Source organism: Oncorhynchus tshawytscha, linkage group LG14 (assembly GCF_018296145.1).
Source record: "Oncorhynchus tshawytscha isolate Ot180627B linkage group LG14, Otsh_v2.0, whole genome shotgun sequence".
Taxonomy (NCBI): domain Eukaryota; kingdom Metazoa; phylum Chordata; class Actinopteri; order Salmoniformes; family Salmonidae; genus Oncorhynchus; species Oncorhynchus tshawytscha.
Window position 1 is genome coordinate 19,324,427 of NC_056442.1, and position 23,876 is coordinate 19,348,302.

Here is a 23,876-nt window from a genome sequence, read left to right on the forward strand (position 1 = left end):
GCAAGGGGTGTGGCCGAAATAGACAGATCCACTAATTTGAAGGGGTGTCCACATACTTTTGTATGTATAGTGTATATGGATTTCATTTGCGCAATTGACATATCTTGCCATTTAGATCAAAGCCAGAGGGCATAGGCCTACTACAATCATGTTGTTGATTACAGATTTTAAAACCATAGATTTGTAGAATAGATGTAGCCTCTACCTGGGACATATTCCAACCATAGTCATTTCATCATAGTCATCTCCGGGTTATAAATGTTGGGGTGCTTTTTTATTTTTTATTTTCTGTTTTATTTTCAGTTTCTTTACACAAATACAGCGTGGCTCTTGAGCAAACGCTCACATATTGAAGTGCGCTCGTGGTGCAGGAACACTGCACGACTCCTCTCTTTCCCACAATTCACCACGCGCGATCCTGCGCTCGCTGTCTGTGGTGCTGAAGCGGCGCGTGCTTGGGACTGGAGCACAAACATACAATCGAGGTATCCTCTCGCGGGATGGTCAGAGGAGCTACGAAGTAGATAGAAGAAGAGTGTTTTGCAATTCAGGAATCCAAGCCAATTATTTGTGATTTTTCATATACAATGCAATTTACAGTAGTCTGAATTTGGGTAAGCTGGTTTGATAGCATATAGCCTATTTGCGCTGTACATGTTAGGTTTTTTACACAGCCTCTCTCTCTAAATTATTTCGCTCTCATCTTTCGTGTTGTTGCCTGCCGGTGTCAGGCGTTCTTTATGCACAGCAAGCTGCTCCAGTTCTCTCCGAGAAAATAGACATTCACGTCGGAACAGCATGGCCCGGTCCAGTCGCATCCACTGAGAGAGATGGAAGCCAAGCAGCACTCCCTAAAGAGCCTGAAGAGCTACCCAGAGGCGGGGGGCCGGAGCCTGGCGGCGGCAGCGGGAGACGTCGGTGGTGGAGGAGGGTGTCGTGCCGGCTCGGCACAGATGGAGATGGAGGCAAACATACAGAAAGCCATTGACTTCAAGGTGGAGGGCCACCGTTGCTACAAGGAGAAGAAATTCCGGGAAGCGATAGGGAAGTACCACCGGGCTCTGCTGCAGCTGAAAGGGGTGCATTTAGTGGATGGAACCACGGGCTCCGAGGTCAACCTCCTGAGCCAAGCCGCGGTCAAACTGACGGAGGAGCAGCGGAGAACTGTGGAGATCACGGAGATCGAGTGCTACGACAGCCTGACAGGTGAGTAGCTAGCCTAGTCGGTGTTTTTTGCCCGGCCACGCAACGGAGGAGACCCCGGCTCTTGAGGGGCTTGAGCCTGGAAAGCTCGTTTTCTGAGATTGAACCACGGCTGCCATTGTTCGTTTCGTTTCGGTTCACGGGGTTAGGAAGGAACGAGTTTAGACAATTAGCCAGTGTCAAGCATAATTTCCGCTGCTGTCAAGCCTGTATGGGCATAAATTAATCAGATTTGGTTTAATAATACATTAATAGCTTGCGCTTTTGACAATGGACAGCGCCAAATCTCGGTCTTTCTTATTGGTCTATTAACTAATTTACCACCTGGGGATGTCACTAGGCAGGTCAAAACTCCATCCCACAAAAACAGGCTGAAATTTCAGTCAGTCTTTTCGAACAGGTCTTATACTAAAAGGGCATTATCATTTTCACAATTTCACAGTATTATTCCAACATAGTGTGGATATATATATATATATATATATATATATATATATATATATATATATATATATATATATATATAACCACAGGAAAATTAAATTTTTCACTGCACTGATTAATGAATCCTTTATTAAGTAACTGGCACAGGAGTTCATTATAATATCTTATCATTTGTGTGCTAGACTCGTTTTTTCCTCGAGCCATGTCTTCCTCCTGTGATTCTTATCAAGGTTCCCCCCCACCCACTGTCTTGTCTCTCTTTGTTGTGCTCCATTCAAGTTTATTTTTGCTTCTCTTGATTCAAAACCTTCTCCCCCCCAGTTAATTCCTTTGATAGCCCCGGGGGGAAACCAGTGATTGGATGTTGATCAACTTTTAATGTAGTCAGTGGAAACGGGCTGTATTAGCAGGAGTGTACATCCTGTGGAAAAGGGACACAAATACACACAGTGGGAGCCTGGGGGTTATATGGCGCCATATCATCCAACACATGATGTCTCTCCCACAGTGCAGCTGTGTTGTTGCAAAAACAGTTCACATGCTCTGAGGTGGGAAAAACATGGCGTGGACCATCCCAGTTTACAGGTGAAATCCGTCTACAATGGATCCTTGAATGACTTCACACATACAAGTAATACGCCACTACGGCTGTGTTTACACAGGCAGCCCAATTCTGATATTTTACCCATTTATTGATGAAAGAGCCGATCTGATCCGTCAAAGGACCAATTAGTGAGGAAAAAAATATCGGAATTGGGCTGCCTGTGTAAACGCAGCCAATGAATTGCAACCTACAACAATTTGTCTAGTTAAGAGTACTTGACAATATTAGGAGTCCTTTCTGGTCAGCATCGTCATGTCTGGTCATCAAGTTTAATCGGTCTATCAAACCAAGCACAAGTGTCAGTTAAACAGGCTATGTATGTGTAATGTAATTAGAAAAGATAAACTGATATCGCACTCGGATAAACGTAATATCTCTAACAAGGAGATTTGAGTAAAGCTGAGCTTACAGGTATTTGTTTCTGGTAATTCTTTGAGTAAGAAATAGGATCATCTGTTCAACAGATGTGAGCGTAAGAGATGGTCGCCTGGCAGATAATCTATGAAACAGACGAGATTTGATTCGAACAGATACAGTAGTCTGTCTGGCAGATGTGAGTTGGCCTATAGGGGATTAGATGTGTCTGTGGGTCTAATGATGACCGTATTAAATATTGTCTACCACTGCGACAGTAGTCCGTCCACATGAGAGCATGGCTAAGATGTTCCCTAATTGCATTGTGAAATCTATTTGGTGAGTGATATGCCATGATCTCTTTTATGGTGCCTGTCTTATACATTTTGTTGACCATATCTATGGAGATTCAGCCCCCTATTACTCAGAGGAATCTCTTGATTCAGCGGTGCCATTTTCCGTACAAGATAAACAGTTAACATGAAAACATAGAACGGTTAAAGGCGGATGGGTTGCTGTGGTGCTAGGCTGTGTCTCTCTGTCCCGGCTCCGCTGGGTCCTGGGCTCAGCTGGTGTGACAGGCTGAAGGTCGACTCTCTCTGCCCCCATCTGATTGGCCCTCTGTCTGGGCCCTGGCGGGAAGATACCCTGGCGTGCAGGAGAAATGGAGACGGAGGTAAGGGGATGGAAAGAGAGGGAGAGTAAAAGAGCGAGGGAGAGAGAGAGAGAGAGAGAGAAGAAGTGAGGAAGAAAGAGAAAAGGAAGAGGGAAAGCGAAGCAGACACTGAGCCTTTCCCTGTTGTTATTCTCGTGTCCGTCACCTCATTCTGCTCTCAATTCTCATAATAACACAGTTCACAGAATAGCAGTGATAATGCATATTGGTCATAGCCCACATCCTCTCAGTGGTGTGCGTTTTTCAGATCATGTATTTGTGATTATTTCTATTTGATTTAAGAATGAATAGAAATACATGTACATTGCGTCCATATTTCACAAGACTGGAGACCTTTCCACCCTACCGACAGTCTGGTCACCCAGAGTCCTGCTGGACAGAAGGTGGCCCCTGTGGTGTTGAGTGAGGCAGTGTTTTGATTGGCCAACTGTCTTTGTCTCTGACGCATGATACAGGTGCAACAGAGCGAACAGCCTCACCTCCAGCTCGTCTGTGCGCGTGCGAGCGTGCACGTGTGATTCTGTTTGTCTCAGCAATCGCAGCTCTGAAGAACAGCAGCTAACCAAGGGGTATCTGATATGGAGGAAGGAAGGGGGGGGTACACAGATTGCTTCTCACCCTGCCATTCTCAGTGCCCATACTGACATTGCTGTGTGTTATGTCTGTTCTTTTTGAGTAGGGATGTGCGAGCTTATGGCGTGTGCGTGCATGACTTCGTCGTGACAAGGACAGGCTTTGCCTTCCCATTGTGTGTCTCGTCACGGCACCTTTTATTAAATGACGTGGTTACCCGACAATTGCGGCCCAGAGGTTTTCACTACGTGCAGCGATTTTGCCGTCAGCATGCCACAGACAGGGATTGTGTTTGGAGACTGAGATTCAAGACAAGAGATAGGAGAGAAGCCGACATCAAAGGAGACAAGTAATGATGGAAAGAGACAGAGGAGGAAACTGTGAGCGAATGACACGAGTAATAAAGACCTGCATTTGGCTGTAATGGTGGTTTTGAAGAAGGGGAGAAAAAAAACACCAAAGAAGAGAGAGAGAATAGAGAGAGAGGGTGAGAAACAGGAAGATGGAGGTTTGTGCCTACAGTGTTGTCTGTAGGTGCTGTCTGAGAGAGATCCATTGAGATGAATGGCCTATTTGCCGTTGTCCTAAAAGAGACACAATTCTGTTTCCCCATGGGGCTGTGGGACTGTATCTAAGTGGGTTACACCAAGGCAGCCTGTCTGTAGCCGCTCTGGGAAATGGCGCTGCAACATGTTGGCCAGAGGGAGACCGCCAGCCACGCAGGTTGATGCTTTTTGGGATGAATCATGTTCTGCAGGCAGCCCACCCACCCACCCAAACCACATGATGTGCTCACGGATACATGTGACAACAGCAAATATACAAAAACATTTTTTACACTCTCTTTTTTATACACGGCACTCGAAGCACTTCCCAAAATGGAGACCCTATGAGCAAAAGACATTGAAAAGGCATCGTGAGTACGTCTTTTCAGCGTCTTATGCTCACTGGGGAGGGAGAATATGAACACAGCAGGAAGCAGTTGATGCGTTATTAGAAAATGCACCTTTAAAAAAAAATGTAACCTGGTAAGTTGACTGAGAACACATTCTCCTTTACACCAACAACCTGGGGAATAGTTACAACGGAGAGGAGGAATGAGCTAATTGTTACGCCGGGGATAATTAGGTGTCCATGATGGTATGAAGGCCAGATTGGGAATTTAGCCAGGACACCACCCCTACTCATACAATAAGTGCCATGGGATCTTTAGTGACCACGGAGAGTCAGGACAGCCGTATAACATCTCATCCGAAAGACCACACCCTACACAGGGAAATGTCCCCAATCACTGCCCTGGGGCATTGGGATATCTTTTTTTGTAGACCAGAGGAAAGAGTGCCTCCTACTGGCCCTCCAACACCATTTCCAGCAGCATCTGGTCTCCCATCCAGGGACTGACTGGAACCAATGCTACTTAGCTTCAGAAGCAAGCTAGCAGTGGGATGCAGGGGGGTACGCTGCTGGCTTATTCAGATGGCTTATTCAGGTGAAGAGAGGTCTTCTGTAGCGCACAGACATAAATGTAAAACAATTAGTCAGGTCCCAAACTCCTTTTGTGAGGGAGATTGAACCATCTTTTCCCTGTCCGGTTTCCTCTGATTTCTGACTCAATTATTCCTTTGTTCCCTGCGAGTGGCTTAATCGGCGCGTGAGGCATGAGTCACAGCCTTGGGTAGAAGCTGCGGCAAACACGTTTTGAGAGAGGAATCGCTTGTTTCGTAACACCTAACACCTTTTGTTCACCCATCAGGATGTTTCGTAACACCTAACACCTTTTATTCACCCATCACTGTGTTTCGTAACACCCAACACCTTTTATTCACCCATCACTGTGTTTCGTAACACCTAACACCTTTTATTCACCCATCAGGATGTTTCGTAACACCCAACACCTTTTATTCACCCATCACTGTGTTTCGTAACACCCAACACCTTTTATTCACCCATCACTGTGTTTCGTAACACCCAACACCTTTTATTCACCCATCACTGTGTTTCGTAACACCCAACACCTTTTATTCACCCATCACTGTGTTTCGTAACACCTAACACCTTTTATTCACCCATCACTGTGTTTCGTAACACCCAACACCTTTTGTTCACCCATCAGGATGTTTCGTAACACCTAACACCTTTTATTCACCCATCACTGTGTTTCGTAACACCCAACACCTTTTATTCACCCATCACTGTGTTTCGTAACACCTAACACCTTTTATTCACCCATCAGGATGTTTCGTAACACCCAACACCTTTTATTCATCCATCACTGTGTTTCGTAACACCCAACACCTTTTATTCACCCATCACTGTGTTTCGTAACACCTAACACCTTTTATTCACCCATCAGGATGTTTCGTAACACCCAACACCTTTTATTCACCCATCACTGTGTTTCGTAACACCCAACACCTTTTATTCACCCATCACTGTGTTTCGTAACACCCAACACCTTTTATTCATCCATCAGGATGTTTCGTAACACCCAACACCTTTTATTCATCCATCACGGTGTTTCGTAACACCCAACACCTTTTATTCATCCATCACGGTGTTTCGTAACACCCAACACCTTTTGTTCACCCATCAGGATGTTTCGTAACACCCAACACCTTTTATTCATCCATCACGGTGTTTCGTAACACCCAACACCTTTTATTCATCCATCACGGTGTTTCGTAACACCCAACACCTTTTATTCATCCATCACGGTGTTTCGTAACACCCAACACCTTTTATTCATCCATCACGGTGTTTCGTAACACCCAACACCTTTTATTCATCCATCACGGTGTTTCGTAACACCCATCACCTTTTATTCATCCATCACGGTGTTTCGTAACACCCAACACCTTTTATTCATCCATCACGGTGTTTCGTAATACCCAAGACCTTTTATTCATCCATCACGGTGTTTCGTAACACCCATCACCTTTTATTCATCCATCACGGTGTTTCGTAACACCCAACACCTTTTATTCATCCATCACAGTGTTTCGTAACACCCAACACCTTTTATTCATCCATCACAGTGTTTCGTAACACCCAACACCTTTTATACACCCATCACGTGTTTCGTAACACCCAACACCTTTTATTCATCCATCACAGTGTTTCGTAACACCCAACACCTTTTATTCATCCATCACGGTGTTTTGTAACACCCAACACATTTTATACACTGTTCTCAAATGCTCTTCTCACTGCCATGATGATCCAGCAACTTCCACCCACTTGTGTGTGTGTGTGTGTGTGTGTGTGTGAGCTCTACCACTCTGCAGCAGATCCACCCATAGCCCTTTCAGGAGACTGGCTTTCTTTTAGACACAATGCATTAAGCCAAAGAGCTGCGACGAGGGCATGATGGACACTTTAGAAGGTTTAGGCTGTGTGTTATTTCATCGATGTCCATTAACATTTTGCCGCGGTATGTTTACACTAATCTATCAGGCTCCTAGAATGCTCATGTATCAACACAATCTCCATTAGCTCCATCACTGGCCTGTGTGTGCGTGTGCGCGCGTGCGTGCCTGCGTGTACGCATGCTTGTGTGTATCTGTATCTGATGTTAAAGGTCCATATTTCTCACCACATCCATTTCCTCCCAGGGCTATTACATTGAGGCGATCTATGAACTTGTGACCCTTGACTTTGCAATTCTAGGCCCCCATAGTAATGAGACTTAAATGAGGGTCGCATCCATCTCTCCCCGGACAAGAAATAGACAACCCACGAGTCTCAGAATGAGAACGCTGCCTGGAATCAGCTAATCAAGTCCATTTACTGGGAGTTCCATTTGGCTCCCAGTGCCACTACTCTCTAATCTTAATCTCTTTCCAGAAGGGAACGGGGGGGGGGTAGTATAATACTGTCAGAGGCTGTGCCCCAAATTGGGGGCACAGCCTATATCCTCCATCGAGGATATAGACTTAGTCCTCAGTGCTATATAATGCTGCCGAGGGGGTACTATCTATCACGGGGCCTAGCCTACTATACAGTCCAGTCAGCCCCCTACTATAAAACCAGAGTGGAGCAGCAAAACTCCTCCCTTTCACCCACTGCCAATAACGTCACTAGAGGAGGAGATGGAGAGGGGGAAGTGTATGGAGGAGGAAGAGGAGGTGTTGAAGGGGGAGAGGAAGAATGAGGGGTGTGAGGTATATGGGAGAAGAAGAGGAGGGTGGAGGAGGAGGAGAAAATATATGGGGAGGAGGAAAAGGAGAAGGGAAAGAAAGGGTGAATTATATGGGGAAGGAAGAGGGGGACAGAGGAAAGTGAGGGTGAAAATAAATAATGTTTTTTTCCCCTTGGTTCGTATGTTGGCCGTTCAGGGGTTGCGTGGTTGTATGAGAGCCACGGGCGCATTGTGCCAGGTCTGCAGATGGCATGGCATCACTGTGGGGGCTCGACTGGGCATGCTGTACTCCCCTCTTTACCATTCCATTGCAGCCGAGAGAGAGAGAGAGAGGGAGGGAGAGAGAGAGAGAGAGAGAGGAGAGAGAGAGAGGGAGGGAGGGAGAGAGAGGGAGGGAGAGAGAGAGGGAGGGAGAGAGAAAGAGAGAGAGAGAGAGAGAGGGAGAGAAAGGGAGAGGGAGAGAAAGGGAGAGAGAGAGAAAGAGAGACAGAGAGAGAGAATGGGGGACGGTCAGGGATCCAAGAGGAAAGGCGCTGAGCGTGAAGAGGGGGAGGGTGGGGGAAAGAAAGTGAGAGAAACTGGACAGGGTTTTAAGGGAACTGTTAAATATGAAGGGATAAGCAGAGGGATAGACAGAGAGGTTCGGGAAGAAAAGAGGTGGCTTTGGTGGACCTTTGTGACCTCTTCATTGCTGCATTTGCGTATCATTTGTGATTGTAGGTATGGTGATGAGAAATCACATCCAAGGCTGACGGTATTATATCATCGCCCTGGCTTTGCTAGAGTGTTCTAGTCATGGCAGTAGATAAGATCCAGTCATCTGCGAAGGAGGGAGATAGAGGGAAGGAGGGAGAGAGAATGAGAGAGAGAGGGGGGTTCAGAGAGTAAGAACATACAGTGTTCTTGGTCAATACCTACCGTAATGAGAATTTGTAAGAATTATTTGTAAATATCTTAAACAAATCAAATCAAATTTTATTTGTCACATACACATGGTTAGCAGATGTTAATGCGAGTGTAGCGAAATGCTTGTGCTTCTAGTTCCGACAATGCAGTAATAACCAACAAGTAATCTAGCTAACAATTCCAAAACTACTACCTTATAGACACAAGTGTAAGGGGATAAAGAATATGTACATAAAGATATATGAATGAGTGATGGTACAGAGCGGCATAGGCAAGATACAGTAGATGGTATTGAGTACAGTATATACACATGAGATGAGTATGTAAACAAAGTGGCATAGTTAAAGTGGCTAGTGATACATGTATTACATAAAGATGCAGTAGATGATATAGAGTACAGTATATACGCATACATATGAGATGAATAATGTAGGGTATGTAAACATTATATTAGGTAGCATTGTTTAAAGTGGCTAGTGATATATTTGACATCATTTCCCATCAATTCCCATTATTAAAGTGGCTGGAGTTGAGTCAGTGTGTTGGCAGCAGCCACTCAATGTTAGTGGTGGCTATTTAACAGTCTGATGGCCTTGAGATAGAAGCTGTTTTTCAGTCTCTCGGTCCCAGCTTTGATGCACCTGTACTGACCTCGCCTTCTGGATGATAGCGGGGTGAACAGGCAGTGGCTCGGGTGGTTGATGTCCTTGATGATCTTTATGGCCTTCCTGTGACATCGGGTGGTGTAGGTGTCCTGGAGGGCAGGTAGTTTGCCCCGGTGATGCGTTGTGCAGACCTCACTACCCTCTGGAGAGCCTTACGGTTGTGGGCAGAGCAGTTGCCGTACCAGGCGGTGATACAGCCCGACAGGATGCTCTCGATTGTGCATCTGTAGAAGTTTGTGAGTGGTTTTGGTGACAAGCCAAATTTCTTCAGCCTCCTGAGGTTGAAGAGGCGCTGCTGCGCCTTCTTCACGATGCTGTCTGTGTGGGTGGACCAATTCAGTTTGTCTGTGATGTGTACGCCGAGGAACTTAAAACTTACTACCCTCTCCACTAATGTTCCATCGATGTGGATAAGGGGGTGTTCCCTCTGCTGTTTCCTGAAGTCCACAATCATCTCCTTAGTTTTGTTGACGTTGAGTGTGAGGTAATTTTCCTGACACCACACTCCGAGGGCCCTCACCTCCTCCCTGTAGGCCGTCTCGTCGTTGTTGGTAATCAAGCCTACCACTGTTGTGTCGTCCGCAAACTTGATGATTGAGTTGGAGGCGTGCGTGGCCACGCAGTCGTGGGTGAACAGGGAGTACAGGAGAGGGCTCAGAACGCACCCTTGTGGGGCCCCAGTGTTGAGGATCAGCGGGGTGGAGATGTTGTTGCCTACCCTCACCACCTGGGGGCGGCCCGTCAGGAAGTCCAGTACCCAGTTGCACAGGGCGGGGTCGAGACCCAGGGTCTCGAGCTTGATGATGACCTTGGAGGGCACTATGGTGTTAAATGCCGAGCTGTAGTCGATGAACAGCATTCTCACATAGGTATTCCTCTTGTCCAGATGGGTTAGGGCAGTGTGGTTGAGATTGCATCGTCTGTGGACCTATTTGGGCGGTAAGCAAATTGGAGTGGGTCTAGGGTGTCAGGTAGGGTGGAGGTGATATGGTCCTTGACTAGTCTCTCAAAGCACTTTCATGATGACGGAAGTGAGTGCTACGGGGTGGTAGTCATTTAGCTCAGTTACCTTAACTTTCTTGGGAACAGGAACAATGGTGGCCCTCTTGAAGCATGTGGGAACAACAGACTGGGATAGGGATTGATTGAATATGTCCGTAAACACACCAGCCAGCTGGTCTGCGCATGCTCTGACGGCGCGGCTGGGGATGCCGTCTGGGCCTGCAGCCTTGCGAGGGTTGACACGTTTAAATGTTTTCCTCACGTCGGCTGCAGTGAAGGAGAGTCCGCATGTTTTGGTTGCGGGCCGTGTCAGTGGCACTGTATTGTCCTCAAAGCGGGCAAAAAGTTATTTAGTCTGCCTGGGAGCAAGACATCCTGGTCCGTGACGGGGCTGGTTTTCTTTTTGTAATCCGTGATTGACTGTAGACCCTGCCACATACCTCTTGTGTCTGAGCCGTTGAATTGCGATTCTACTTTGTCTCTATACTGACACTTAGCTTGTTTGATTGCCTTGTGGAGGGAATAGCTACACTGTTTGTATTCGGTCATGTTTCCGGTCACCTTGCCCTGATTAAAAGCAGTGGTTCGCGCTTTCAGTTTCACACGAATGCTGCCATCAATCCACGGTTTCTGATCTGGGAATGTTTTAATTGTTGCTCTGGGAACGACATCTTCAACGCACGTTCTAATGAACTCGCTCACCGAATCAGCGTATTCGTCAATGTTGTTGTTTGATGCAATACGAAACATATCCCAGTCCACGTGATGGAAGCAGTCTTGGAGTGTGGAATCAGATTGGTCGGACCAGCGTTGAACAGACCTCAGCGCGGGAGCTTCTTGTTTTAGTTTCTGTCTGTAGGCAATGATCAACAAAATGGAGTCGTGGTCAGCTTTTCCGAAAGGAGAGGGGGGCAGGGCCTTATATGCATCGCGGAAGTTAGAATAGCAATGATCCAAGGTTTTTCCAGCCCTGGTTGCGCAATCGATATGCTGATACAATTTAGGGAGTCTTGTTTTCAGATTAGCCTTGTTAAAATCCCCAGCTACAATGAATGAAGCCTCAGGATATATGGATTCCAGTTTGCAAAGAGTCAAATAAAGTTCGTTCAGAGCCATCGATGTGTCTGCTTGGGGGGGAATATATACGGCTGTGATTATAAGCGAAGAGAATTCCCTTGGTAGATAATGCGGTCGACATTTGATTGTGAGGAATTCTAAATCAGGTGAACAGAAGGACTTGAGTTCCTGTATGTTGTTGTGGCCACACCACATCTCGTTAACCATGAAGCATACGCCCCCGCCCCTCTTCTTTCAGAAAGATGTTTGTTTCTGTCGGCGTGATGCGTGGAGAAACCAGCTGGCTGCACCGACTCCGATAGCGTCTCTCCAGTGAGCCATGTTTCCGTGAAGCAAAGAACGTTACAGTCTCTGATGTCCCTCTGGAATGCTACCCTTGCTCGAATTTCATCAACCTTGTTGTCAAGAGACTGGACATTGGCGAGAAGAATGCTAGGGAGTGGTGCACGATGTGCCCGTCTCCGGAGTCTGACCAGAAGACCGCTTCGTTTCCCCCTTTTACGAAGTCGTTTTTTTGGGTCGCCGGCTGGGATCCATTCCGTTGTCCTGGGTGAAAGGCAGAACACAGGATCCCCTTCGCGAAAGTTATATTCTTGGTCGTACTGATGGTGAGTTGACGCTGCTCTTATATTCAGTAGTTCTTCTCGACTGTATGTAATGAAACCTAAGATGACCTGGGGTACCAATGTAAGAAATAACACGTAGAAAAACAAAACACTGTATAGTTTCCTAGGAACGCGAAGCGAGGCGGCCATCTCTGTCGGCGCTGAAAGTAACACACTGTGCTCCAGTGGACAGGAGATTACAACTTGGTATTTATCGAGAAAGCTGCATATTAATATAGGTGGGGTCCATACTTATGTTCCCTCAGCCCTATGTTCCCTCAGCCCTATGTCCCCTCAAACCTATGTTCCCTCAATACCCACTGAACCAATTTCAAATGGCACAAATGATTATTGTTATAAGGTAGAACATGCAGATTATTTGAGTTTCTACATATGTAAGGGTACACTGAGTATACAAAACATTAAGAACACCTGCTCTTTCCATGACATAGACTGACCAGATGAATCCAGATGAAAGCTATGATCCCTTATTGATGTCACTTGTTAAATCCACTTCAATCAGTGTAGAGGAAGGGGAGGAGACAGGCAAAAGTACCCAATTGTCATACTTGAGTATAAGTAAAGATACCTTACTAGAAAATGACTCAAGTAAAAGTGAAAGTCACCCAGTAAAATACTATTTGAGTAAAAGTCTAAAAGTATTTGGTTTTAAATATACTTAAGTATCAAAAGTAAATGTAATTACTAAAATATACTTAAGTATAAAAAGCAAACCAGTAGGCACAATTATTATATATATTTTTTAAATTTACGGATAGCCAGAGGCACATTCCAACACTCAGACATCATTGACAAACGAAGCATTTGTGTTTATTGAGTCCGCCAGATCAGAGGCAGTAGGGATGAGTAGGGATGTTCTCTTGATAATTGTGTGAATTAGACCATCTCTGTCCTGCTAAGCATTCACAATGTACTTTTGGGTGTCAAGGAAAATGTATGGAGTAAAAATTACATTTTTTTATTTAGGAATGTAGTAAAGTAAAAGTAAAATGTGTCAAACATATAAATAGTAAAGTGCCGATACCCAAAAACACGACTTAAGTAGTACATTAAAGTATTGTTACTTAAGTACTTTACACCACTGGGGACAGGTTAATGAAGGATTTTTAAGCCTTGAGAAAATTGAGACATGGGATATTTTTTTATCGCAGCATCTACTCAAGTAATTTTTTTTACGATTGCCTTACATATGTACAATTATATAGCCTACCCACTGGACAAAAACAGGTTAAATCAGAGTTCTTTTCACATAATTTCAACCCCAAAATTAAATGTGATGACATTGAATCAACCTGGGAAAAGTCAGGGATTTAAAAACAAAAATCTAAATCCAATGACATGGTGAAATGTTTTGTTGATTTCACGTTGAATTCACATCTGTGCCCAGTGTGTATGACCCACTGAAATATTGAATCATTGGTGACCGGAAACAAATTTCTGAGTTGAGTAAGTGGTTATTTATCTCTGCATTGATCATATTGGGGCGGCAGGGTAGCCTAGTGGTTAGAGCGTTGGACTAATAACCGGAAGGTTGCAAGTTCAAACCCCCGAGCTGACAAGGTACAAATCTGTCGTTCTGCCCCTGTACAGGCAGTTAACCCACTGTTCCTAGGCACTCATTGAAAATAATAATTTGTTCTTAACTGACTTGCCTAGTTAAATAAAGGTAAAATTAAAACATTAATAAATATATATTTGGCACAAATACTGTAAGCAAGGCCATTGGACTGACTAAAAATGTCATTGGCAGAAGGTCAAGGGTCACACTGACCAGAAATGTATATTCAAAATAATGACCGAGATTTACGGCCTTTTCTCAGGTTAAGCCTGAGAAAGCTATACACAATGTCGCAAAGCTGCACTTTTTGGACTGCTGGTTGGTGGCAATAATGTAATTACTTTCTCAGTAATTAAAGTTGGACATTCAAACATTGCAGATTGTCAAATGAATTTTAGATACAACAGAATATACCTATCAGCTAACAATAGATTTTTTTTTATATATATAGAATATACATCTGTCCTATATAGGCTACCTAAACCTGCGTAACGTGAGTCGTCCCATTTTGGATAGAAAGTTGTTGTGCGTAAAACCAGTCTATTCATGCCAAATACACTGAACAAAAAATATAAACGCAACATGCAACAATCTCAACTATTTTACTGAGTCGCAGTTCATATCAGGACATCAGTCAATTGAATAAAAGCTAGAAAACCAGTCAGTGGCTGGTGTGACCACTATTTGCCTCGTGCAGCGCGACACTTCTCCTTCACATAGAGTTGATCAGGCTGGAATGTTGTCCCGCTGGATATTGGCCGGAACTGGAACACGATGTTGCATACCCAACAGGGCTCAATAATTGACATGTCTGGTGAGTATGCGGGCCATGGAAGAACTGGGACATTTTCAGCTTCCAGGAATTGTGTACAGATCCTTGCGACATGGGGCCGTGCATTATCATGCTGAAACATGAGGTGATGGCGGCAGATGACACGACAATGGGCCCGTCACGGTATCTCTGTGCATTCAAATTGCCATCGATTTTATGAAATTGTGTTCGTAGTCCATAGCTTATGCCTGCCTTGTACCATAACCCCACCGCCACCATGGGGCAGTCTGTTTACAACGTTGACATCAGCAAACCGCCCGCCCACACGATGCCGTATACGCTGTCTACCATCTGCCCAGTACAGTTGAAGCCGGAATTAATCCGCGAAGAGCACACTTCCCCAGCGTGCCAGTGGCCAACGAAGTCGGTTATGACGCCGAACTGCAGTCAGGTCAAGACCTTGGTGAGGACGAAGAGCACGCAGATGAGCTTCCCTGAGACGGTTTCTGACAGTTTGTGCAGAAATTCTTTGGTTGTTGCAAAACCCACAGTTTCATCAGCTGTCCGGGTGGCTGGTATCAGATGATCCCGCAGGTGAAGAAGTCTTGGCAAGGGAGAAATGCTCACTAACAGGGATGTAACCAAATTTGTGCACATTTTAGAGAAATTAAGTTTTTGTGTGTATGGAACATTTTTGAGGTCTTTTATTTCAACTCATGAAATATGGGACCAGCACTTTACATGTTGCGTTTATATTTTTGTTCAGTGTACATTAGACTCTCGGTCTGATATGAACTTTTGAACACCTGAGTAAGTTCCACTCAATGCACTGGCGCCGTTCTAGCCTTGACCACGGCACTTGTTCACCGATATCCCCCTTGAATTTTTTATTTTTCAAGATCTAGGGCCCTTTTTCAGTCACGTTCCTGGAGCCCAAGAAACAAACACTTAGCTTCCTTCCATGTACACTTGCAAATTAAAAAGGTTTATGAATTAATGACTTTTTGGAGGGTTACTGTCATAATGATTTATTACACTGAAGAATATTATCAAGGCACAAGGCGAGACCCAGATGCAGACACAGGAGGCAGATGGTTGGAGTCTTACAATGTTTAATAATCCAAAGGAGTAGACAAGAGAATGGTCGTGGACAGGCAAGAAGGTCAAAACCAGATCAGAGTCCAGGACGTACAGAGTGGCAGACAGGCTCGTGGTCAAGGCAGGCAGAATGGTTAGTCAGGCGGGTACAAAGTCCAGAAACAGGCAAGGGTCAAAACCGGGAGGACTAGAAAAAGAGAATAGCAAAAGGAGTGCGGGAAAAACACACTGGTTGACTTGACTAAACATAAAAGACGAACTGGCACATAGAGACAGGAAACACAGGGATAAATACACTGGGGAAAATAAGCAAACCTGGATGGGGTTTAGACAATCACAGGAACAGGTGAAACCGATCAGGGCGTGACAAATATAGACATGGATGACAGGAGCATGGGCCCCCAGAGTTATTGAAGGTCCGTATTTAAGGCTAAGGGAATATGGGACTGAGAGATCATAGGGCTAAGGTAACATGGGACTGAGAGATTATAGGGCTAAGGGAACATGGGATTGAGAGATTATAGGGCTAAGGTAACATGGGACTGAGAGATTATAGGGCTAAGGGAACATGGGATTGAGAGATTATAGGGCTAAGGGAACATGGGACTGCGAAGTCATAGGGCTAAGGGAACATGGGACTGCGAAGTCATAGGGCTAAGGGAACATGGGACTGCGAGGTCATAGGGCTAAGGGAACATGGGACTGAGAGGTCATAGGGCTAAGGGAACATGGGAACATGGGACTGAGAGATCATAGGGCTAAGGGAACATGGGACTGCAAGGTCATAGGGTTAAGGGAACGTACACATGGTCCCATATAGGCTGAGTCATGTAGTGGCCTCTTTGCGCGTGCGTGTGTGTGGTCTGGGCCTCAGAGTCCTGCTCTGCTCTTCCTCTGGTCTGGCTCTATCCTCACTGGCCTCTCTACCGCCACATGTTTGTCCAGCTGTATTCAAGTAACTTAAACTTTCCAGTAGTTGCTCCAAATGTTTGATTGGAAAATCCTAGCCTCTTCAAGTCTTGTAGCTGTAACAAGGCCTTGTGACTGCTGGCATGGAATAATACAAAAGGCATCACCGTATTCATGAGTATTGGGCTGCATGGTTGTATTGTAGTTTGGTGTGAGTGTAAGCTACTCCATTGTCATTGTCAAGCCAAACAAGGAGTGGCAAGGAGTGTCTGTTAGCACAAACAGACGGGTACTCAGGCTCAGTGTAACTGGCCGTGGATCAAGCCACAGTCATTAGAGAGATACAGGCGCCACGGTGGCCAACAAGGAAGACAGACAGACAGTGTCAACCTGCTGCTATGAAGGCAAAAGATAGCATCTGTCTGTCCTCAGTGACATCATCCACCTAGCCAGGCCAGCCTTCTCTCTTTCTCTCTCTCTCTCTCTCTCTCTCCCCTCTCTCTCTCTCTCTCCCTCCTCTCTCTCTCTCTCTCTGCTGCACACTGATGTCCAGTTAATTAGCTTACTGAAGGCCACAACAACATCACAGTACCACACCAGGGACCCAGACAGAAACACAGCAACACTTTGACACACACACACACACACACACACACACACATTGCTTGTAACCACATGCAATTGGGGAAATGGGCAATGGGCATGTCACATTGGTACAGTAAAATCATATGAGTAGGGCTGTTGCTGTGACTCGATTACTGTCACACTGGCAGTCATGAGGGGGTAAGGGAGGGAGGGAGAGGTGCAGGGTTGTAGGGAGGTTAGGGGGGAGTTTCTTGTCTCTAGAAACCAGGCGCAGAGGGAGCCACTGCGTCTGATTTAGGCTAAGCCCATCTCTCTCTCTCTCTCAGTGAGGGATCTGACAGAATAATCTGGCTACTTATATTTCCCTTTTCACTCCCAGGATTGCTGTTGCACTGTGGGTAATCCATGCAAATATGTTTGATGTAGCAGCGGTTTCCAAGGACGATGGGCTGCGTGGATGTAATAAGGGAACCAATGTGCAATTGTTTTTTGTTTTTTTACTGGTGGGGTGGAAGAGAAGCGGTGTGGCGCCTTCCCGGGGGATGGTAATTAGAGAAGCATGGAGGAAAACACCTGTTTCTCTGCTTGTTTGGCAGTCTTCAGCACTGCATAGACGCTGAAGCCACGCTGTGGATGTCACTGAGGTGTACACGTACACAGCGGCTCACATCGAAACACTCAGACAAGAGCAACAAGAGGGTCTAATGATATGTGATGATGTGGGTGTGCGTGTGTGTGTCTAATGACGATATGGGTCTGCATTAGTCTCACTACTGCAGTCACACAGCAACCCAGGAAGCTCATTGGTGTAACTGGAACAAGTGATTGTAAGTGAGGCACCTCGGTCCTCTACTTTGTTTCGAAGGTCTTTGTTCTCAGAGAGCTATCAATCAATGAGCATTCGGGACTTTAATGAATGAATCGACATGTTTTATGTTGAAATTCTTCCTGATTCCTCGACAGGGATGTTGGGGCTTACATCTGATCAGGGTTTCAATTACGCTTAGAAGTGGAGAAATAGCGACGTGATCGACTTCATAGATAGACATTGTAAAACATTGTGAAATTTTTTAGATGAAACTATTCGAAATATAAACACGTGTCACCAAATTATTTATTAAAACACATCATTTGGAAAGGTCTACAGTAGCCTCAACAGCTAGCGTCCTCTGGGTACATTTTCCGACAATAACTGCCAAAGGGGGTGGAGTTAGCCTGCAGAGTTCTGTCATACTATCCAGGTCTGTCCCCAAACAATTCGAGCTTCTACTTCTAAAAATCCACCTATCCAGAAACAAGTCTCTCACCATTACCGCTTGTTATAGACCACCTTCAGCCCCCAGCTGTGCCCTGGACACCATATGTGAATTGATTGCCCCCCATCTATCTTCAGAGCTCGTACTGTTAGGTGACCTAAACTGGTGACCTAAACTTAACACCCCGGCCGTCCTACAATCTAAACTAGATGCCCTCAATCTCACACAAATTATCAATGAACCTACCAGGTACAACCCCAAATCCGTAAACACGGGCACCCTCATAGATATCATCCTGACCAACCTGCCCTCTAAATACACCCCTGCTGTCTTCAACCAGGATCTCAGCGACCACTGCCTCATTGCCTGCGTCCGTAATGGGTCTGCGGTCAAACGACCACCCATCATGACTGTCAAACGCTCCCTAATACACTTCAGCGAGCAGGCCTTTCTAATCGACCTGGCCCGGGTATCCTGGAAGGATATTGACCTCATTCCATCAGTAGAGGATGCCTGGTTATTCTTTAAAAGTGCTTTCCTCAACATCTTAAATAAGCATGCCCCATTCAAAAAATGTTGAGCTCAGAACAGATATAGCCCTTGGTTCACACCAGACCTGACTGCCCTTGACCAGCACAAAAACATCCTACATCCTTACAGCATTAGCATCGAATAACCCCCGCGATATGCAACTTTTCAGGGAAGTTAGGAACCAATATACACAGGCAGTTAGGAAAACAAAGGCAAGCTTTTTCAAACAGAAATTTGCATCCTGTAGCACAAACTCCAAAAAGAACTGGGACAATGTGAAGTCCATGGAGAATAAGAGCACCTTCTCCCAGCTGCCCACTGCACTGAGGCTAGGAAACACTGTCACCACCGATACATCCGCGATAATTGAGAATTTCAATAAGCATTTTTCTACGGCTGGCCATGCAACCTCTCTTTTGTATCGTCTGAGATCCCTAAAGATTGGAAAGCTGCCGCGGTCTTCCCCCTCTTCAAAGGGGGAGACACTCTAGACCCAAACTGTTACAGACCTACAGTGGGGAGAGCAAGTATTTGATACACTGCTATTTTTGCAGGTTTTCCTACTTACAAAGCATGTAGAGTTCTGTAATTTTTATCATGGGTACACTTCAACAAAAATTCAGAAAATCATATTGTATGATTTTTAAGTAAATAATTTGCATTTTATTACATGACATAAGTATTTGATACATCAGAAAAGCAGAACTTAATATTTGGTACAGAAACCTTTGTTTGCAATTACAGAGATCATACGTTTCCTGTAGTTCTTTACCAGGTTTGCACACACTGCAGCAGGGATTTTGGCCCACTCCTCCATACAGACCTTCTCCAGATCATTCAGGTTTCGGGGCTCTCGCTGGACAATACGGACTTTCAGCTCCTTCCAAAGATTTTCTATTGGGTTCAGGTCTGGAGACTGGTTAGGCCACTCCAGGACCTTGAGATGCTTCTTACGGAGCCACTCCTTAGTTGCCCTGGCTGTGTGTTTCGGGTCGTTGTCATGCTGGAAGACCCAGCCACGACCCATCTTCAATACTTTTACTGAGGAAAGGAGGTTGTTGGCCAAGATCTCGCGATACATGGCCCCATCTATCCTCCCCTCAATACGGTGCAGTCGTCCTGTCCCCTTTGCAGAAAAGCATCCCCAAAGAATGATGTTTCCACCTCCATGCTTCACGGTTGAGATGGTGTTCTTGGGGTTGTACTCATCCTTCTTCTTCCTCCAAACACAGCGAGTGGAGTTTAGACCAAAAAGCTCTATTTTTGTCTCATCAGACCACACAACCTTCTCCCATTCCTCCTCTGGATCATCCAGATGGTCATTGGCAAACATCAGATGGGCCTGGACATGTGCTGGCTTGAGCAGGGGGACCTTGCGTGCGCTGCAGGATTTTAATCCATGACGGCGTAGTGTGTTACTAATGGTTTTCTTTGAGACTGTGGTCCCAGCTCTCTTCAGGTCATTGACCAGGTCCTGCCGTGTAGGTCTGGGCTGATCCCTCACCTTCCTCATGATCATTGATGCCCCACGAGGTGAGTGAGATCTTGCATGGAGCCCCAGACCGAGGGTGATTGACCGTCATCTTGAACTTCTTCCATTTTCTAATAATTGTGCCAACAGTTGTTGCCTTCTCACCAGGCTGCTTGCCTATTGTCCTGTAGACCATCCCAGCCTTGTGCAGGTCTACAATTTATCCCTGATGTCCTTACACAGCTCTCTGGTCTTGGCCATTGTGGAGAGGTTGGAGTCTGTTTGATTGAGTGTGTGGACAGGTGTCTTTTATATAGGTAACGAGTTCAAACAGGTGCAGTTAATACAGGTAATGAGTGGAGAACAGGAGGGCTTCTTAAAGAAAAACTAACAGGTGTGTGAGAACCGGAATTCTTACTGGTTGGTAGGTGATCAAACACTTATGTCATGCAATAAAATGCAAATGAATTACTTAAAAATCATACAATGTGATTTTCTGGATTTTTGTTTTAGATTCCGTAAACAGTTGAAGTGTACCTATGATAAAAATGACAGACCTCTACATGCTTTGTAAGTAGGAAAACCTGCAAAATTGGCAGTGTATCAAATACTTGTTCTCCCCACTGTATATCTATCCTACCCTGCCTTTCTAAGGTCTTCGAAAGCCAAGTTAACAAACAGATCACAGTAGCCTCCAACACTCTACTCAGAAAATTGGATGCAGTCTATCACAGTGCCATCTGTTTTGTCACCAAAGCCCCATATACTATTCACCAGTGCCACCTGTATGCTCTCGTTGGCTGGCCCTCGCTTCATATTTGCCGCCAAACCCACTGGCTCCAGGTCATCTATAAGTATTTGCTGGGTAAAGCCCCGCCTTATCTCAGCTCACTGGTCACCATAGCAGCACCCACCCGTAGCACGCACTCCAGCAGGTATATTTCACTGGTCACCCCCAAAGCCAATTCCTCTTTGGCCGCCTTTCTTTCCAGTTCTCTGCTGCCAATGACTGGAACTAATTGCAAAATTCACTGAAGCTGGAGACTCATATCTCCCTCACTAACTTTAAGCATCAGCTGTCAGAGCAGCTCACAGATCATTGCACCTGTACATAGCCCATATGTAAAATTTGATTTGATTTGATGTAAATAGCCCATCCAACTACCTCATCCCCATTTTTTTTTTTTGCTCCTTTGCGCCCCGGTATCTCGACTTGCACATTCATCTTCTGCACACCTGTCACTCCAGTGTTAATTGCTAAATTGTAATTACTTCGCCACTACGGCCTATTTATTGCCTTACCTCCCTAATCTTACCTCATTTGCACACACTGTATATAGATTTGTTTCTATTGTGTTATTTACGGTACGTTTGTTTATTCCATGTTTATTTATTTGTTTGGCCATGTGCTGCTATAATCTCCACCCGGCACAGCCAGAAGAGGACTGACCACCCCTCATAGCCTGGTTCCTCTCTAGGTTTCTTCCTAGCTTTTGGCCTTTCTAGGGAGTTTTTCCTAGCCACCATGCTTCTACACCTGCATTGCTTGCTGTTTGGGGTTTTAGGCTGGGTTTCTGTACAGCACTTTGAGACATCAATTGATGTAAGAAGGGCTATATAAATACATTTGTTGTTTGTGTCACACTGCTTTGCTTTATCTTGGCCAGGTCGCAGTTGTAAATGAGAACTTTTTCTCAACTGGCCTACCTGGTTAAATAAAGATTAAATAAAAAATTTAATCAATTGAAAACATTGACTTCAATACAAAACCAAGGAGGCTCATGGTTCTCACCCCCTTCCATAGACTTACACTGTAATTATGACAACTTCCAGAGGACATCCTCCAACCTCTTGCAGCATGAACTAACATGTTGTCCACCCAATCAAAATATCAGATAATTAATCTAGTACTGAAAGCATAAGCTACAGCTAGCTTCTGAACAAATTCATTTCTTCCAAAATGAAGGAGAAGCAAGAGAGAAATAGAGATATTTCTTCTTTTTTTTCACTTTCAGTTTCACTTACTTAGCTAGCAAATGTAGCTAGCTAGTTCAGCCTACTGAAACACCCTCCTCAAACAGAGGGATGCTATGTTAGCTAGCTGGCTATGACTATCCAACACAACACTGGAACTCTTCCAAATCAAGGTAAGCTTTTGGTTTGACTAATTTATTGCAACCGGGACCCGCCGGTGTAACAGCTTACTGACTGTACACGGTATCGTTACTGCATGATTGTAGCGGGTTTACTAACGCGTTAGTTCTATTAGCTATGCTGACTATGACGTTGCTTTAGCTAATATGGTGACAACGATGTAGGCTGTGTGTAGCGGTTTGGCCTGGAAATGTTATTTTGCCTGGTCACATACAGCTGATGTGTTGTGCATTGAAGTCCACAAGCTACAAAGGGACAAGGTGAGAGGATGAGAGTGCATAGATGTGAGAAGGAATATAACGTGGCTGCTATGAATCAGGGGTGTATTCATAATGCTGATTCTGTTGAAAAACGTTTCTTAAACAGAAGCAAACGGAACAAAACGGGGATAAACATACCTGAATTTGTCCAATAAAAACTCTTGTTTGCAACTGTTGGACTAATGATTACATCCTAGATCAGCTCGATGCAGGCAAGAGTGTGCGCGATGACTGTCTGTCACCTCAAACTTGTCTCTCGACCTGTGTGCACCTATGTTGTAAACTTTCATTCATAGGCTAGGTTGTAGCAACCTCGTGATGGGTATAGGTCAAATTTGAGTATCATGTAGTAGCCTAAAACCTATCGATATTACATTGAGCTGGGTGAATGGGATATGAATAGCAGTCATCCAATATGCTGTAATAGAAATAAGCCCATGCTCATGAGAAAAAAAAACGGCGTCCCTCGTCTTAAACAGCACTGACCGCCACTGTACTGTACATATTAATGTCGGTCCGGCCAACTATTTCCCACCTCCGCGAAGCAATGTCTCATACAAACCCGGTATATGATGTCAACTTGGTTTTCAGATCGGGGAAAGAAACAGACCGAATGGAGAATGGAAAAAGACACAAAGACACTGGGTGAGAAGAGGCCAGAGATAGAGAGAATAGGGTACGTGCAAAAGGGAGAGGAGGAGAAGGGGCGAGAAGAAAGGGAGAGAAAAAAAGAGGGTGGAGAGGAGGATAATGCTGTGTCATGTCGGTGGAGCCAGTCCGCTACCAAAGGCAGCCAGCCAGCAGCAGCAGCAGCTCTGACCCTGCCCTGTCCTTCTGAATGACAGAGACACACATTCACAGTAGGCTGGTGCTTAGGGAGCTATTCTTAGTGGGCCTGCAGAGAATCTGCATATGCAGAGAGTAGCCGCGTTGATTTGTGATAGCATTTTAGGCATTATATTCACTTGTCGGCAAGTGTGTGTCTGTGTGTGGGTGTGTTTGTGTGTGTGTGTG

At 45.2% G+C, this 23,876-nt stretch overlaps 1 protein-coding gene across 2 annotated transcripts in view; it reads left to right on the plus strand.

Moving 5' to 3' along the window:
* Nucleotides 1-362: 362 nt before the first annotated feature.
* The window catches only part of LOC112266743 (tetratricopeptide repeat protein 9B-like), a 35,526-nt gene continuing 12,012 nt past the window's right edge, over nt 363-23,876 (plus strand). The window contains exons 1-2 of one of the 2 annotated variants that reach the window (XM_042297098.1): nt 363-614; nt 732-1,206. In XM_042297098.1, coding sequence (XP_042153032.1) covers nt 831-1,206 — 376 coding nt within the window. In that variant the 5' untranslated portion in view covers nt 363-614; nt 732-830. Of the gene's footprint in view, nt 1,207-23,876 lie in introns of both variants that reach the window. The other variant, XM_024444508.2, reaches the window with a different exon arrangement.